The sequence below is a fragment of the Loxodonta africana genome, chromosome 26 (genome assembly GCF_030014295.1).
Source record: "Loxodonta africana isolate mLoxAfr1 chromosome 26, mLoxAfr1.hap2, whole genome shotgun sequence".
In the NCBI taxonomy this organism is placed as follows: domain Eukaryota; kingdom Metazoa; phylum Chordata; class Mammalia; order Proboscidea; family Elephantidae; genus Loxodonta; species Loxodonta africana.
In genome coordinates, this window is record NC_087367.1 from 809,419 (window position 1) to 825,267 (window position 15,849).

Sequence of the window (15,849 nt, forward strand, 5' to 3'; positions counted from 1 at the left end):
CGACTACAAGGCCCAGCGGCTGCTCTGGCGACAGTTCCAAGGATACCGTGTACACGAGTTAACTTTCCGGCCTTGCAGGCTCACCTCCCGACAAACATGTCGGACAGAGGCAGCAGCGAGGAAGGTGCAGTGAAGGCGGGAGGGAATTTCCTGACAGCACCTGGAGTCTACACAACGCCGAGCTTCGGCTGCGAGCCTCCTCCGCTTCACCTGTCCTCCGCGGCTGGGACCTGCCCCTCGCCCACAGGCCTAATACGCTGTTTCAGGTCCAGAGCCCTGGACCGGCCGCTGGGGCGCGGCCCCCTCAGCTAAAAAACGAGGCGATGCCGCGCGGACACATTTTGCCCGTCGTTTCTAGTCACACCGAGCGTCCCTGCTCGGGACGGGCGCGCCTCGGAGTGTCGAGAGCCCCCGGGCTGGCCCGCTCACAGACACCTCCGGCTTCCCTCACCTCAAACGCCGAGCGCGGGTCCGGAGGAAAGATGGCGAAGCGCGGGGACGGGCGGCGCGAGTGACCCTGCTCTCGCCGGGCCTCCGACGGGGAGCGGGCCGCGGAGGGCGCCGCCGCGCAGCCGCTCGCCGCCTCCGCCATCTTCTAGTCACCCGGACTCCCCCCCGGCCGCGCCGGCCCGCTTCCCTTCCGGCGGCTGACACGGATCCGGGCGGGGCGGGCCGGCCCGAGGGCGGGGAGGCCGGACGGAAGAGGAAAGGGAGGGCAGCGAGGCGGCCGCGGCGCGCGTGCGGGGGGCGGGCGGGCGGGCCGGAGGGAGGGAGGGAGGAGGCGGAGGCCGAGCGCGAGGCGCTCCCCGTCGGCTCCTGCGCCCGGGCGGAAAGAGCCGAGCGCGGCCCGAGCGCTCCCCTAAAATGGCGGCGGCGTCGGCGGTGGCCGCGGCGTCTGGTCGGTGAAGTGACTCTGCTGCTTCTCTCCCCGCCCGCCGCCCGCCCCTCCCTCCCTCCCTGTCCCCTCCCCCGTCCTTCCCCCCCTTCCCCGCCGCCGGCGCCTCCGCGCCCCCCGGCCCGCACCGCCCCTCGCCCCCCTCGGCGCCCCCCGGCCCGCGCCGCCCCTCGCCCCCCTCCGCGCCCCCGCCCGCTCCGGCCGGCCGCCCCCTCCCCCACCCGCCTCCCCGCCCGCCCGCCCGCCCGCCCGCCGGCCGGCCCCTCCGCCTCTGTCCCCTCCCCCCCGCCGACCGGGATCAGTCAGCGCGATCCAAGCGGGGGCGGGGGGGGCGGCGGCCGAACGATGTGCGAGAACTGCGCAGACCTGGTGGAGGTGTTAAATGAAAGTAAGTAGCCGCCGCGGCGGCCTGGCGGGGGGCAGGGTGTGGGGGCCCGCGCCGTCGCCCGCCGCCCGTCGCCCCGCCGCCCCGCGCCCGCCGCCCCGCCGCCCCCGGCCTCCGCGGCCTGCGCGCCGGCGGCTCCGGGCCTAGCGCCGGGAGGGAAGGTGCGCGGCCGCCGCGGCGCCTCGGGCCCAGCGCGGCCCGGTTACCTGGGCGCCGGAGGCGGCGGCCGGCGGGTCCCGCCGGGCCCTGGCGGCCTGGGCGCTCGGAAAGTTTCCTCATCACAGGTGTCAATTAGCCGGCGGAGGGAGCCGCGGCCCTCGCCCTGCCTGCCGGGGAGGTGAGGCGCCGGCGCCGGCTCCGGCCCCCGCCCGGCCTCGGCCCGCCAGGCCTCTTACCTGCGGTTCCCTCAGCGTCGCCTGAGGAGGCGGCGGGTCCCTCCCTGGGGGCGTGTGGCTGCGGACGCCGGTCCGCCGGCCTGGAAACGGCCGAGGAGGAACTGCTGGTCGGGGCGGCTGGAACCTGCGTGCCGCTTCTTGTTTTTCAAATTCCTGCCGGTTTTCCTCCTGAGAGTGCCGTCGGTCGCTTTAGTGGTGCCGTCTGCCTCCCTGTGAGGAGACCGCGGCCACCATCCGGGACAGGCATGGCCTCTGCGCTGCCCCCGGCATGAAGGGCCGTCTTCCTTACACTTTCCCTGGAAGAGCCGGCATTTGCCCTTCCCGGCCAGATTCTCGTCAGTTATTTTATCCCTGACCCTCGGGAGACGGAATTTTAGCTTAGAGAGACAAGAAATTTTGCAAGTCAACTACTGGGCCCAAAGGCCTAGTCCGAAGAGGTGAATTCGATGAAAAAGATTAATTTCCAGAAACTTGATTAAGAAAATGTTCACTTGCAAATGGTTTATGTGGGTGCTGGATCTGTGTTCTGTGTGTGATTTTGAAGATTCCCAAGCTACGTGTTTTATGATTCTTTAAAACAATGGATTTAGAAAATGGACTGTTTTGTGTTAGAATTTCACTTTATTATGTGTTTGAATTTTCACTTAATGACCAAAGGCCGAATAATAAAAGCGGAAGGTCACCAGTGTGTTTACCCCCTGACAGGTGAAAATAGACTTTTACATATATTCAAAGTATACTTTTCAGTATTTGTGTCATCCTAAATTTTGCTAGCATTTTAAGGTTACGTACATTTATTATGCGTTTTGAGGTACTTTTTATTTTTGGTGAAGGTGGTTTATCATGTGGTGATAAATGTAAGTCCTTAGTACTTATTTCATAAAACTGTATTTTTATATTTTAAGTAGAAGTTCTGATTATAACTTTGTTATTCTCAAAAGTGAGTGGCTTTGCTATCAAATATATCTCAGGGAAAACTAGTTAATTTTAATAATTATGAAAGTTGGTGATTTTAAAATAACTTTAAAGTTCTGAACATAGTATCTAAAGATGCTGACATTTATTAATCTTTATTATGTTTTGAAAAGGGATGGTGTCTTCATCAGAATGAAAGGTCGTATTGAAGATTATTTGGGAAACCCCTAGAACTTTGATTGGAAGCACTCAAAACTGCATTTGATTAACGGAGAGTTCGAAATAATATATAATCGAAAAAGAATTTAACTGTTACTACTATTTTTATTACCTTTAAGTAAATATAGTTAGTTGAACTAGGTTCACAAAATCTGGCTATGCAAACCCTCTAAGAAACCTGTTTTAATTAACAGATGAGAGGATTTCCTGTTTGTGTATAAGTAGCAAACGAATGTCCCTAAAAATACTTAGTTTACTATTTTCTTTAAGGTCCAGTTTAAAAATTTGCTTCCTAAACACTAACCCCACAGTGATGCTTCCTCTTTTTTTTTTTTTTTTTAAATTCAGCAATTTTATATGTAGTTTATAGCAAGCTATTACAGCTTGCTTTTTTGGGGGTAGCTGCCGGTTTAAAATTATGTTTTTGTTTTTCCTTGGTGTAATTCCTGTATCCCAAACATAAGACTCTTTAAATTCTTTGAGAGCAGATGGTATTACTGTATCTTAACCATAGTAACATTTACCATTGCCGGGGTAGGGGCATGATGGATGGAGCCTGATGAAACTTGTTGAATTGAAGTAGGTTATATGTCTTTCTTGTAATCTTTCTCACAATTTTCTTGTACATTTGTCTTTTTTTCTCTGTATACATTGTGCAAAAATGAGTGTAAATTCAACCTTGATTTTAAATTCAGAGTTAAAGTCCCAAAATTATGTACTCAGAATTCTTCTCTCAGTAGAACTCCCCAAGAGAAGAAGTAAAATTATGTATGTTTTTGGGTGGTGTGTTTCAATTTTGATTTTAAAAGAGATAATTACAATTATTTAAAAAAAAAAACAAAAAACAAAACCACAAGTCTTGTCAAAGTTACGAACACTGATCAAACTTAAATGTGTCTTCCTGGGTATACCAGTAAATGTATAATCTAAAAATTTTATGTTTTAAATGAAAGGGTAGACATATTGTGGATAGTATGACTTTGTATAAGGTATACACAGTTTTTGATAAGAATGAGACCTGCATATGAAATTCTATTTTTAAAAATCTGACAAAATGTAATGCGAAACAAAAGCTGGTAACAGGATTATAAACAGCTTCCTTTTGTCATCAGTTTTTGGTGAGGGTATTAATATTACCAGTTATACCTCTAGCCCTGTTGAAAGTCTGAAGCTGTGAACTCTCACCATGGAGATGTATACAGGCATAATTTTGCCTACAGGTTGAGGGCCAATTTGAAACCTCTCAGTGGAACCAGGCTAAGGACCTCCTGATTATGAACCGAGCCTCCCATCCCACCCCCTTTTTAAGAGCCTTGACAGATATCCTAAAACTTGACATTGCATCTCAAAATAGTATTTGGCTTTAGTGTTAGAATAACCAATCTTAACAATACTAACATGTTCGAGTTTGTATTTTCCTTTCTAATGTTTTGTATTTAATAAAGAGTGGGAGAAATGTAAAAAGCTTGTGGTGTATTAAGTAAATTTTGCTGTTACCAGGTTTCAGAGTTGCATTTAGTTTAGGAAATACTTTTAAGTTTAAATTCCCTTGATCATCCCGTTGAGTTTGAATGTTAGTTGCTCTTGCGAACTAGTTCCTAACAGACTGAGCCCGAGGCGTTTCTGGATGTTTGAGAAGTTGGAGGCCTAAGGTTATGTTTTGGGCCACCGCTGTAGCTAGCTCACTAGCTATGAAAATTAGGTCGTTATTGCTGTGGTGTAAGGCAAATGTCTCTGGAAGTAGAATGAAAGTAGCTTTAAGTGTACATCAATCTTAATTTATTTGTATGTAGTGGATTTTATTCCGTGTGTTAGACTAGTGGATCACAGTTGACTAAATGTTTGAAACGGACAGTTCGTTTGCTCTTCCTGACTATCCTTAGAGACAGGCAAGAGCACATATTGATATCTTGTTTTAAAGGTGAAGAAATTAGCCTCAGAAAGGTTAGATGGCTTGCTGAAGATCACCTGTCACCTCCTTAGTAAGTGGTCAGACCTAAGCTAGAACTCAGATACTCTGATACTTGTATTTGCAGAATAATTGTTAGCATTTTTATTTTTATTGTGCTTTAAGTGAAAGTTTACAAATCAAGTCAGTCTCTCACACAGAAATTTATATACACTTTGCTATATACTCTAGTTGCTCTCCCTCTAACGAGACAGCACACTCCTTCCCTCCACTCTCTATTTTTGTGTCCATTCAACCAGCATCTGACCACCTCTGCCCTCTCATCTCCCATCCAGACAGGAGCTGCCCACATAGTCTCATGTGTCTACTTGAGCCAAGAAGCTTACTCCTCACCAGTATAATTTTCTGTCCCAAAAAAGTCCAATCCAATCCCTGTCTGAAGAGTTGGCTTTGGGAATGGTTCCTGTCTTGGGCTAACAGGTCTGGGGACCATGACCTCCGGGGTCCTTCTAGTCTCAGTCAGACCGTTAAGTCTGGTCTTTTTATGAGAATTTGAGGCCTGCATCCCACTGCTGTCCTGCTCCGCCAGGGGTTCTTCATTGTGTTCCCTGTTCGGGCAGTCATCGGTTGTAGCCAAGCACCATCTAGTTCTTCTGGTCTCAGGCTGATGTAGTTGTCTCTGGTTTATGTGGCCCTTTCTGTCTCTTGGGCTCATAATTTTCTTGTATCTTTGGTGGTCTTCATTCTCCTTTGTTCCAGGTGGGTTGAGACCAATTGATGCATCTTAGATGGCTGCTCGCTAGCGTTTAAGACCCCAGATGCCACTTTCCAAAGTGGGATATAGAATGTTTTCTTAATAGATTTTATTGTGCCAGTTGACCTAGATGTCCCCTGAAACCATGGTCCCCAAACCCCTGCCCCTGCTATGCTGGGTCTCAGAGCGTTCAGTTTATTCAGGAAACTGCTTTGCTTTTGGTTTAGTCTAGTTGTGCCAACCTCTTCTGTATTTTGTGTTGTCTTTTCCTTCACCTCAAATAGTTCTTATCTACTATCTAATTAGTGAATACCCTTCTCCCTCCTTCTCGCCCCGCTCTTGGTAACCATCAAAGAATATTTTCTTTGTTTAAACAATTTCTTGAGTTCTTATGATAGTGGTCTTATACAATATTTGTCCTTTTGCAACTAATTTCATTCAGCATAATGCCTTCCAGATTCCTCCATGTTATGAAATGTTTCATGGATTTATCATTGTTTTTTATTGATGCATAGTATTCCATTGTGTGAATATACCATAATTTATCCATTCATCCATTGATGGGCACCTTTGTTGCTTCCATCTTTTTGCTACTATAAACAGTGCTGCAGTGAACATGGGTGTGCATGTATCTGTTTACGTAAAGGCTCTTATTTCTCTAGGATATATTCCAAGGAGTGGGATTGCTGGTGCATTTTATTTTTAAAGCAGAATATTTTCTTGAACACTTCACATGTATTTAATCAGCTCTGCGAGGTACCTATGTGACTTGCTTGTGGCTCCACTATTATTCGGTGTAGTCAGGATTTGAACAGGATTTAATCCTAGATTAGGATAAAGCCAGTGCTCTTCACAGTTAGCGATGTGTGTAAACTTTATGATGATCTATTCAGATGGAAGACATTATTATGAGTACGCTGGTAGATGGAGTAAAAAACTTACCACGTTTTTATGTAACTTCAAAAATCCAGGCATAATTCCATAGTAATTTAAAAGCGTTGGTAAATGCAGATGAATGAAAATCTTAGTATTGTCTGCAGTGGGTCCTTTGGTAAATTACGCATTTCTAGAGTTCTTGAGGTAGTGTAAGTGTATGGGTACCAAGTGAATAATTAAGTCACAGTAACCATGACGCTTTTCTGTAAACATTTAACTCTAAAATTTGAACTGATTTTTTTAAACTGGAAAATTTGATTTTACTGCAGTAAACAAATCCCAAGTGATGGATTTTTATTTGGTAAAATACTTTTGGCAAGTATATATCCTTTTAAACCAATTAGTATTTTCAGATAACAGTATTCATGATTTCAAAGTAATTTATAAACCATCAAGCACTACAGATGTGTGGTAAATTATTAATAATACATTGGTTGTCTGCATTGTTGCTGTAATAATAGCTATTGATAACTAGCTGTAGCACTGTACCTGGTGTTCACAAAACATGTTAATGCCTTTTCTATGTTTGGTAATGATAATACCTGTTTATCTACCTTATAGTATATTTCTTATATGTAGATTGATATCAATAAGAATATTTATGTTTTCAGAAAGAGAAAGTCAGAACTTTACAATAATGGTTTGACCAACTTGTGACTGACCGTAGCCTAGTGGACTAGGCTGCCTTTCTCTTTTTCATGCACTCTCTCATTTTTTCTGAATTATAAAGGTTGCATATGCTAATTTTAGATGAATTGAAAACTATTCAGGTTTAAATCACTCATAATTTTACCATCAAGCAATGATTCCTGTTGATGCTTTAAATATTTTTCCATTTTATTGTGTACGTATTTACAGTTATACAATTGGGAATGAGATATAGTTAATGTCTGATTTGTTTCACCTCACATTATGCTTGATCATTTCTCATTAACTTTTCTGAAAACTTGATTTTTAGTGCCTATATAATACTTCATTTTACATAAATTTAATATTGTATTTTGTTTCTGGTTCTCCCATATTATATATAGTGCTACAAATGAGCATCCTTGTGTATAAACCTTTTAATTATCCCTCTGGTTCTGTAAGGTGGGTTCTTAGAAGTGCAGTGACTGTGTCGGGAAGCATACCATCTTGAAATCTCATATTGTCCATTTGCTTTCCAGGAAGGTTCTACTAGTTTCCACCCTTTCAGCAGTGTCTGTACAGCTTGGGCTCTCTCACCTGTGCTTACTACCCTTTATTTACCATTTATTACCCTTAAAAAATGTTATTGTGGTACAAATTGTAATAACTAATTACTAATAAGTTTAAATACTTTCAGGTTTTTGTTGACCATTGTATATCTTATTTAATGAGTTGCCTGTGGTTTTTTTCACTTACCAGGTTTTAATGTGTTTGTCTTAATTTATATAAGCTTTTCACTTAAGTGTGGAAACCCTAGTGGCGTAGTGGTTAAGTGCTGCGGCTGCTAACCAAGAGGTTGGCAGTTCAGATCCGCTAGGCGCTCCTTGGAAACTCTATTGGGCAGTTCTACTCTGTCCTGTAGGGTCACTATGAGTCAGAATTGAATTGATGGCAGTGGGTTTTGGGTTTTTTCACTTAAGTGCATCAACCCGTGGTCGTATTTGCTATACAATTTTGTTCCTGTTTTTTTGTTCTTTTTATTTTTGACGTTTTTAAGTTTTTGTTTTTTTTTTTTAATAGTGTGCGGCTTTTCCTCCAAAATACAATATATGGTTATCATGTTACTTGCTTAAACCTTTGTAGCTCCTCATTGCTTGAAGAATAAGGTCCTAGCTCTTTAGTCTGGCATATGTATCAAACTCATTACATTTTTTTGGTATGGCCTTTCCACCTCTCTTTCAGTCTCTCTTAAAATGACTTACACTGTTTAGTTTAGAATACATTCTTATAACCCACCCCCATTTTTTCCCTTTAGTTAACGTCCGCCTCCCTTGCTGGACAGTGAACTCCTTAAAGTTGGGGGTTGTGTTTTATTTCTTCTTTTCCCAGTCCTAATGTAATATCTTGTATAGATTAGGTGTTACGTAAACGTTTTAGTTAATGAGAAGCTGTCATAGAAGAACTATGTAAATCGGTGTTCTTGGACTTGTATTCGGTAGTGATTTATAAATGAGAGTTTCAGGGTGAAGTGTGCTGCAGCAGTGTACCATATATACTGCTTTTTTATCATGTTTATTCAGTAATGATTTGACCAAGGTGCGACAGAAACCAGTAGGTATGTGCTTGTAAAAGGTACTCAGCCTAGTCAACTATGGTCTAAATAAACAGTGCAAAAAAGCAAAAATTAGTTTTCTTTCCTCATAAATGGTGAGATTTAGGTCTATTAGGTATAATGTAGCTAAGTTAATTTTATTTAATATTGGTTATATACCAGGAAAATAACTGGGCTTTTTGTTTTTAGTGTGATTTTGTTAATCTGTGTGTTACTTTTCTCTCAAATTCCATAGACATTAAAAAACAGTTTCCAAATGTTACCCAGTTAATTGAACTGATGAAGTATAAACCTGGCCTTCTCTTGCACTTTTCCTTGCTGTGGTGAAGACAGATTTCCCTTCCTGTGCTGTCCGAAGCTTCTCCTAGAGCATCTGTCTTGCTTATAGTTCCCTGGAAGACCTTGCTCCCTAACCATTGCTAAATGGATTAAAGACAGATGCCTGACTCTCTCGATTAGCAGGGCTGCTGTCAGTCAGATTTTTTGTCAGGATATTTGAACTAAAAGAATATCTGAGCAGCTGAACGAATGTAAGTGCTTTAGCAAGCTGATGTGGCAAGCAGAAACTTAGAGCAAGTGGAGGACGCTGTAGCGAGAATTGGAGCAAATTGAAGCTCTATAAAGAGACAAAAAAGTAGTGTGTGGCTTTCCAGTACCCAGGCTGGAGCTCCCTATGTGTGCCGTTTGAATTAGCATGCAACCAAATGAGTTTGATGTAGTATTATCCCTGTATGAGCTCTCCTGTATTGGAGGTTTAGTGAGAACTTGAGTTGTGAATGCTTCTTCACAGTCTAGGTTCGGTTCCTGGAACAATGTGGAGTGTCATCTCTTAGTGTTTTGGTGGCAGGAGAAAACCTAATCTGTATCATTGATTTCTTTACCAGGGTGCTTAGTCTTTTTCTAAGGAATAAAAGTAACTTTGTTGTTTCTCATTCTAGAAAGGATATTTGCTTGTTTACAAAGAAAGCAAATACTGTGGAAAATAATAAGAAAGTGAGAAGAATCTTAAACTCTACTTACCAAATAATTACTGTTCATGTTTTGGTAAACGTTTCTTCAGACAATTCTTTTCTCTCTTGCCTGAAGCATGCTATTATATGTAAGTAAACTCATATGTCACATGATACTCTGTCATTTTTATTAATAAGGCATAGGCATCTTTCCATGTTAACATGGAAATATTCGATGACTTCAGTGTATTAGTTGGTCGTACTGTAACTTAACCAGTCCTGTGCTAATGGGCATTTGGGTTGTTATATGCCTCTGTGTAGCTGTCCGATTCCCTCCTTGGATAGTATCTGTGAAGTTAGATTGTTGAGTAGCTTCTGCAGCTCATCTGGGAGGAAATCTGGCAATATGATAAAATTAGAAGAATAAATTTGTCCCTCCAACATTAGCGATCAGTGTATAGGTTTCATAGTCTAAAAGGGTTCATTTTGATTCTTAGGTCTCTGGGTTATCTTGAAATATGAGTGCAGTGTCTTGGTTCTAAACCGCTATCAGACAAAACAGGGAGGTACTTTTTATTCTGTGTAACTTTGCTGCCAGAGTCGTGGAGCGTATTCTGATTATTGAGGAAGGCTCAGTAACCAGTGATGAGTGTGAAAGTGTGAGAGTAATAAGAGCACTAAAGGTCAGAATAAATTGAGACTTAAGAAAAATACTTGAACGATAGGGCTTTTGAAGTTGCGTTCAGAAAGAGAAGAGAAATAAGGGGACAATGAATCCCCTGCTTGGTAGAGTGGTGTGATATGGTGTGGTCAGTAGACTGTAATTCTGTAGTATTTTTTTCCATCTTCCCTTCCGTTGGAAGTCCCCAAACTGGCAGGATAAATCACGTATTGAGAGGGACTCTAACCTCAAGATTGTTGAGGAAATAATCAGAGCTTTGTTAGTAGTGTTGAGTTAAAATCTCCAAGTTTGGGCAGATTATGTGAAGTGAAGGCAAAAGAGCTTGGGGATGTATGGTATTGTGAAGCTTCAGCTGTTAAGTTTCCAGAAAAGCAGAGACTGGCAAATATTGCTCAGGTTTTTTTCCTCATTTTGAAAACTACAAGAAACTTGCCACTGTTACATAGTTAATCACTTAGGAAAGAGTGAAGTGATAGTAAAGAGTTGGCATAGCAATAGAAACTTGTGTTAAACCAGTCTCATTTCCTTCTTTGATCTAGAATCCAATATGGTAAATCATAGAAATGCCACCAAAGATATGACATATGTTGATTACATCAAGGCACTTGACAGAATCTGATGATACCTTTGTGGAAAAGATAAGATTTTTTTTTTTTTCTTGGAGGCTGTTAGTTATCCTTCATTCTTTTCAAGATTTTCAGTAATGATCATTGGTTTTCAAACTGTTCCCTTGGAGTAGATTTGGCCCTGTCTCAAGGGGATGACGGGGACTTTGAAACCTTTTCCTTTGTTTCAAAATTAAAAGCTCGTTTCTGTTTTATAAATTGAGGTTCCATGTAAATTTCTTTTGGGGAGAAAGGGGTGTAGCTACTTTATAAATAACCTTAAAAGCCACTAACGATATAGTGTGATAAACCAAACTAGTTGCTGTCGAGTCTGTTCAGACTCATGGAGACCCCATGTGTTATAGAGTGAAACTGTTCCTTATGGTTTTCAGCAGATCACAGGCCATTCTTCCAAGTTGCTCTGTGGGTGGGTTTGAACCACCAACTTTGCCGTTAGCAGTTGAGTGCTTCGTTGTTTTACCACCCAGGAACTTCATATTACGTGATCCAAAAAAAAAAAAAAAGGCGAAACCATGGCTGTCAAGTTGATTCCAACTCATAGCGACCCTATAGGACTGAGTAGATCTGCCTCATAGGGTTTCCAAGGGTGTACTCTTTACAGGAGCAGATTGCCACATCTTTGTCCGGTAAAGTGGCTGGTGGGTTCATATTATGTGATAGGTGCTCAAAAAGCCAACCCAACATGAAGCTCTTAAGTAGCATGCCCAGATTACAGCAAGTAATAGTGCCATGCTTGTGTAGTTGTATTGAATTGTGTATGACACTGTGGTGATACTATGTTGTTACCTGCCATCAAGTCAGCCGCCAGCTCATGGTGACCCCAGTGCACAGTGCTGTCGGACCGTGGTGGTCCACAGGACTTCTATCAGCTGACTTTCAGAAGTATATGATCAGGCATTTGTTCCCGTCTCAGTGTTGGAAGTCTGCTGAAACCCGTTCAGGGTCGTAACAACACACAAGCTCTCACTGGCAGACGGTTGCCGACCGCTTGAGGTGCGCTGGCCTAGAATTGAACCCACGTCCCTGGTGTGCAAGGCGCGAATTCTGCGCTGAACCACTGCTTTCCTCGATGTTAATATACTTATGGCTATTTGACCACTGTGTAATTTCACGTCTTAATTGAACCTTTCAATAGTCATGAGAAAAAGAATGATTTGGTCAAATTACATAGTAGCAGGACTAGAATCAGACTTTAGGTCTTATTTCTACCCTATACTTTTCCCTAACATGGCATCTTTTTTTTTTTTTAAAGAAGAGCCTGACTATGGGAGTTGGAATACTCGTGAGAAACTGTTTAGTGCACTGTGGAAAGATTAATTCAGGTTAAAGTGGATTTGGCAAGACTTGAAGGAAGATGGAATGTTCAATTGGGCCTTTAGCTGCATGCTGGGAGTGAGGGTGGTGGAATGGCTTACTGTGATCTGTGAATGACATAGCTGCCGCCAGCCTCATCCCTTTGCTCGCTCTGCCTTCTTTTATTGCTGTTTGTGCTGCCACTGAGCCTTTATTTATGCCTGGAACTTTATCACCTTCCTAAACCTTCAAGAGGAAACCCTGGTGGCACAGTGGTTAAGTGCTGTGGCTAACCAAAAGGTCGCAGTTTGAATGCACCAGATGCTCCTTGGGAACTCTGTGGGGCAGTTCTGCTCTGTCCTTTAGGGTTGCCGTGAGTCTGGCAGTGGTGGTTCAGAGGTCGAATTTTCTCCTTCCACGCGGGAGACCCAGGTTTGATTCCTGGCCAGTGCACCTCAAGTGCAGCCACCACTCATCTGCTGGTGGAGGTTTCCGTGTTGCCATGACGCTGAACAGGTTTCAGTGGAGCTTCCAGACTAAAGACAGATTAGGAAGAAGGACCTGGGGATCTCCTGAAAATCAGCCAGTGAAAACTCCACGGTCCTGTTGTGCATGGGGTCATCATGAGTTGGGGGCCGACTCGATGCAGCTAACAACAACGAGCAGTCCAGGTGTGTGCTATTTTAAGGTGTGGTTAAAATCTTAATCCATGGATTCATAACATTATCAGACCTTTGCTTTGCTACGACTTGCTCTGCTGTGCTTTGTTGGTTTCAACAGTTTGACCCTTTCCGTGGTAGTGGAAATGAGTACTACAAATCTTTATACCTACCGTACTGTCTGGACATACCATATTTTTACTGTATAGAGGAAGAGAGAGATTCTCTTTGAGAACCTGCTGTACAAGAACAAGGAAGCTTCTTTCCCAAAACTTCCCCAGTAAATGACACTTTGTACATCATTGGCCCACGTTAGTCATGAGCCTAACGGGGATGGACTTTGTTTTAAACTGGTCAGAATCTACTCCTGAAGCTTATACCATCCAAGGCTCATAAGTAAAAGTGGATGCTTCACAAAAAGAAGTTTGACATACCAATACCATGAGGGCTTCTGGGTCACAAGAACACAGGTATCTAGTAAATTGTGCTATATACCAAAAACCATTCTTTAATGTTGTATTTACTGAGTTGATATATTTTGAGAGTGTCTCACTTTATTTTTATGGTTTTTATTTTATTTTTTGTGTTGAGAATATATATAGCAGAACATACTAGTTAAGCTAAGCTACTGTTTGGTTTTGAGAAGACTTCAGGGGATATTTTTGGTTTAAGGGTTAAAGATTATCTCAGAGGTATAGTTCCGGGAATTCATCTAGCCTCCACGGCTCCAGAAAATCTGGATTCTATGACAATTTGAAATTCTGTTCTGCATTTTCCTTGTTTTGATCAGGGATTCGTCTGTAGAGTCCCGATCAAAACATTCAGCAGTGGTAACCAAGCACCGTCCAGTTCCTCTGGTCTCGTGGCAAAGGAGGCAGGTGTTCATGGAGGCAGTTAGCCACACATTCCATTTCTTCCTCTTATTCCTCCTATTTCTGACTCTTCTTTGAGAATGCCTCACTTTATTATTCTTTTTAAATTTTCTTGTTGAGAATATACACAGCAGAACATACACCAGTTCAACTGTTTGTACATGTGCAGTTCACTGGCATTGATCACATCGTTCGTGTTGTACATCCATTCTCTCTCCTCTTCGGAGTTGTTCCTCCCTTATTAACATAAACTCACTGCCCCTTGAAGTGCAGTGGGAGGAGCTTAGTTTTGCGAGGTTGGGGAAGGCTTCTTGTAATAGTATTTAAGCGGACCTTGGAGTGATTTTTCTTTATGTTGATTGGAATTAGAGAGATGGTTATTTCAGTAAAAAGTTTTGTAGAAATAGTAAGCATAGTTTGTTTTTTCTGAAATTTTTTAAAGGGTTTTTTCTGGTTTTGTTCCTCTTCCCCACTAGGACTTTGCTCCCCCCCCCCCTTTTTTTTGCCTCTATCCTCCGAAGCTTTCCTCAGGCTTTTGAAATCTGGCTTCTGTTTCTGACTAAAACCTATTGGTCACAGGTCACCAGTGGCCTCCTGTTTACCAAACCAAAAAAAAAAAACAAACCAAACCCTGTGCCGTTGAGTCAATTGCGACTCATAGTGACCCTGTAGGACAGAGTAGAACTGCCCCTTAGAGTTTCCAAGGAGCGCCTGGCGGATTTGAACTGCTGACCCTTTGGTTAGCAGCCGTAGCACTTCACCACTGCGCCACTGGGGCTTCCAAAGCACAAAGCAAATGAAGAACTTTACCTTATTGACCAGTGCTTTCCCTTGCTGTTTTATCTAAAAAAATTTTTTTTGGGGGGCTTATGAATATAATGTATATGACATTTATATGTACATTACATACATGTAATGTAGAGAGCTTTGAAAATAACTGACATAAATAAAAACAAATGTTTGTAATTCTGTTGTTAAAATTTTGGAATATATCATTCCAGTTATCCGTGTTTGGCGGCTGGGCGGGGGGAACCCTGGGGGCATAGTGGTTAAAGTGCCATGAGTGCCACAGCTGCAAACCAAAAGGTCGACAGTTCAAATCCACCAGGTGCTCCTTGAAAACTATGGGACAGTTCTTCTTTGTCCTTTAGGTCGCTGTGATTTGGAATCGACTTGATGGCAACGGGTTTTTACACACACACACACACACACGTGTATATTTGAGTTCATACTTACTTGCTGTTTGCTTTTTTCATGAGCATTTTCTCATATTCTTACGTATCTAAGAACAGAATTTAATGGCAGCCTACTTTTTAGTTTTTTGAATATAACACATTTTTTAAAAAATAATTTTTGTTGTGCTTTAAGTGAAGGTTTACAAATCAAGTCAGTCTCTCACACAAAAACTTACATACAGCTTGCTACATACTCCCAATTACTCTACCCCTAATGAGACAGCCCACTTCCTCCCTCCACTCTCTCTTTTCGTGTCCATCTTGCCAGCTTCTAACCCCCTCTACCTTCTCGTCTCCCCTCTAGGCAGGAGATGCCAACATAGTCTTAAGTGTCCACCTGATCCAAGAAGCTCACTCCTCACCAGCATCCCTCTCCAACCCATTGTCCAGTCCAATCCATGTCTGAAGAGTTGGCTTCGGGAATGGTTCCTGTCCTGTGCCAAGAGAAGGTCTGGGGGCCATGACCACTGGGGTCCTTCTAGTCTCAGTCAGACCATTAAGTCCGGTGTTATGGGAAATTGGGGTCTGCATCCCACTGCTCTCCTGCTTCCTCAGGGGTTCTCTGTTGTGCTCCCTGTCAGGGAAATCATTGGTTGTAGCCAGGCACCATCTAGTTCTTTTCTGGTCTCAGAATGATGTAGTTTCTGGTTTACGTGGCCCTTTCTGTCTCTTGGGCTCGTAATTACCTTGTGTCCTTGGTGTTCTTCATTCTCCTTTGATCCAGGTGGGTTGAGACTCATTGATGCATCTTAGATGGCTGCTTGCTAGCATTTAAGACTAAAGATGCCACTTTTCAAAGTGGGATGCAGAATGTTTTCTTAATAGATTTTATTGTGCCAGTTGACCTAGATGTCCCCTGAAACCATGGTCCCCAAACCCCTGCCC

At 43.2% G+C, this 15,849-nt stretch overlaps 1 protein-coding gene across 6 annotated transcripts in view; it reads left to right on the forward strand.

Moving 5' to 3' along the window:
• The first annotated feature begins 849 nt into the window (after positions 1 to 849).
• USP34 (ubiquitin specific peptidase 34) overlaps positions 850 to 15,849 on the forward strand; it is a 249,426-nt gene continuing 234,426 nt past the window's right edge. For 5 of the 6 annotated variants that reach the window (XM_064276988.1, XM_064276990.1, XM_064276993.1 and 2 more), the window contains exon 1: positions 1,156 to 1,283. In XM_064276988.1, coding sequence (XP_064133058.1) covers positions 1,241 to 1,283 — 43 coding nt within the window. In that variant the 5' untranslated portion in view covers positions 1,156 to 1,240. Of the gene's footprint in view, positions 899 to 1,155; positions 1,284 to 15,849 lie in introns of those variants that run through there. The other variant, XM_064276991.1, reaches the window with a different exon arrangement.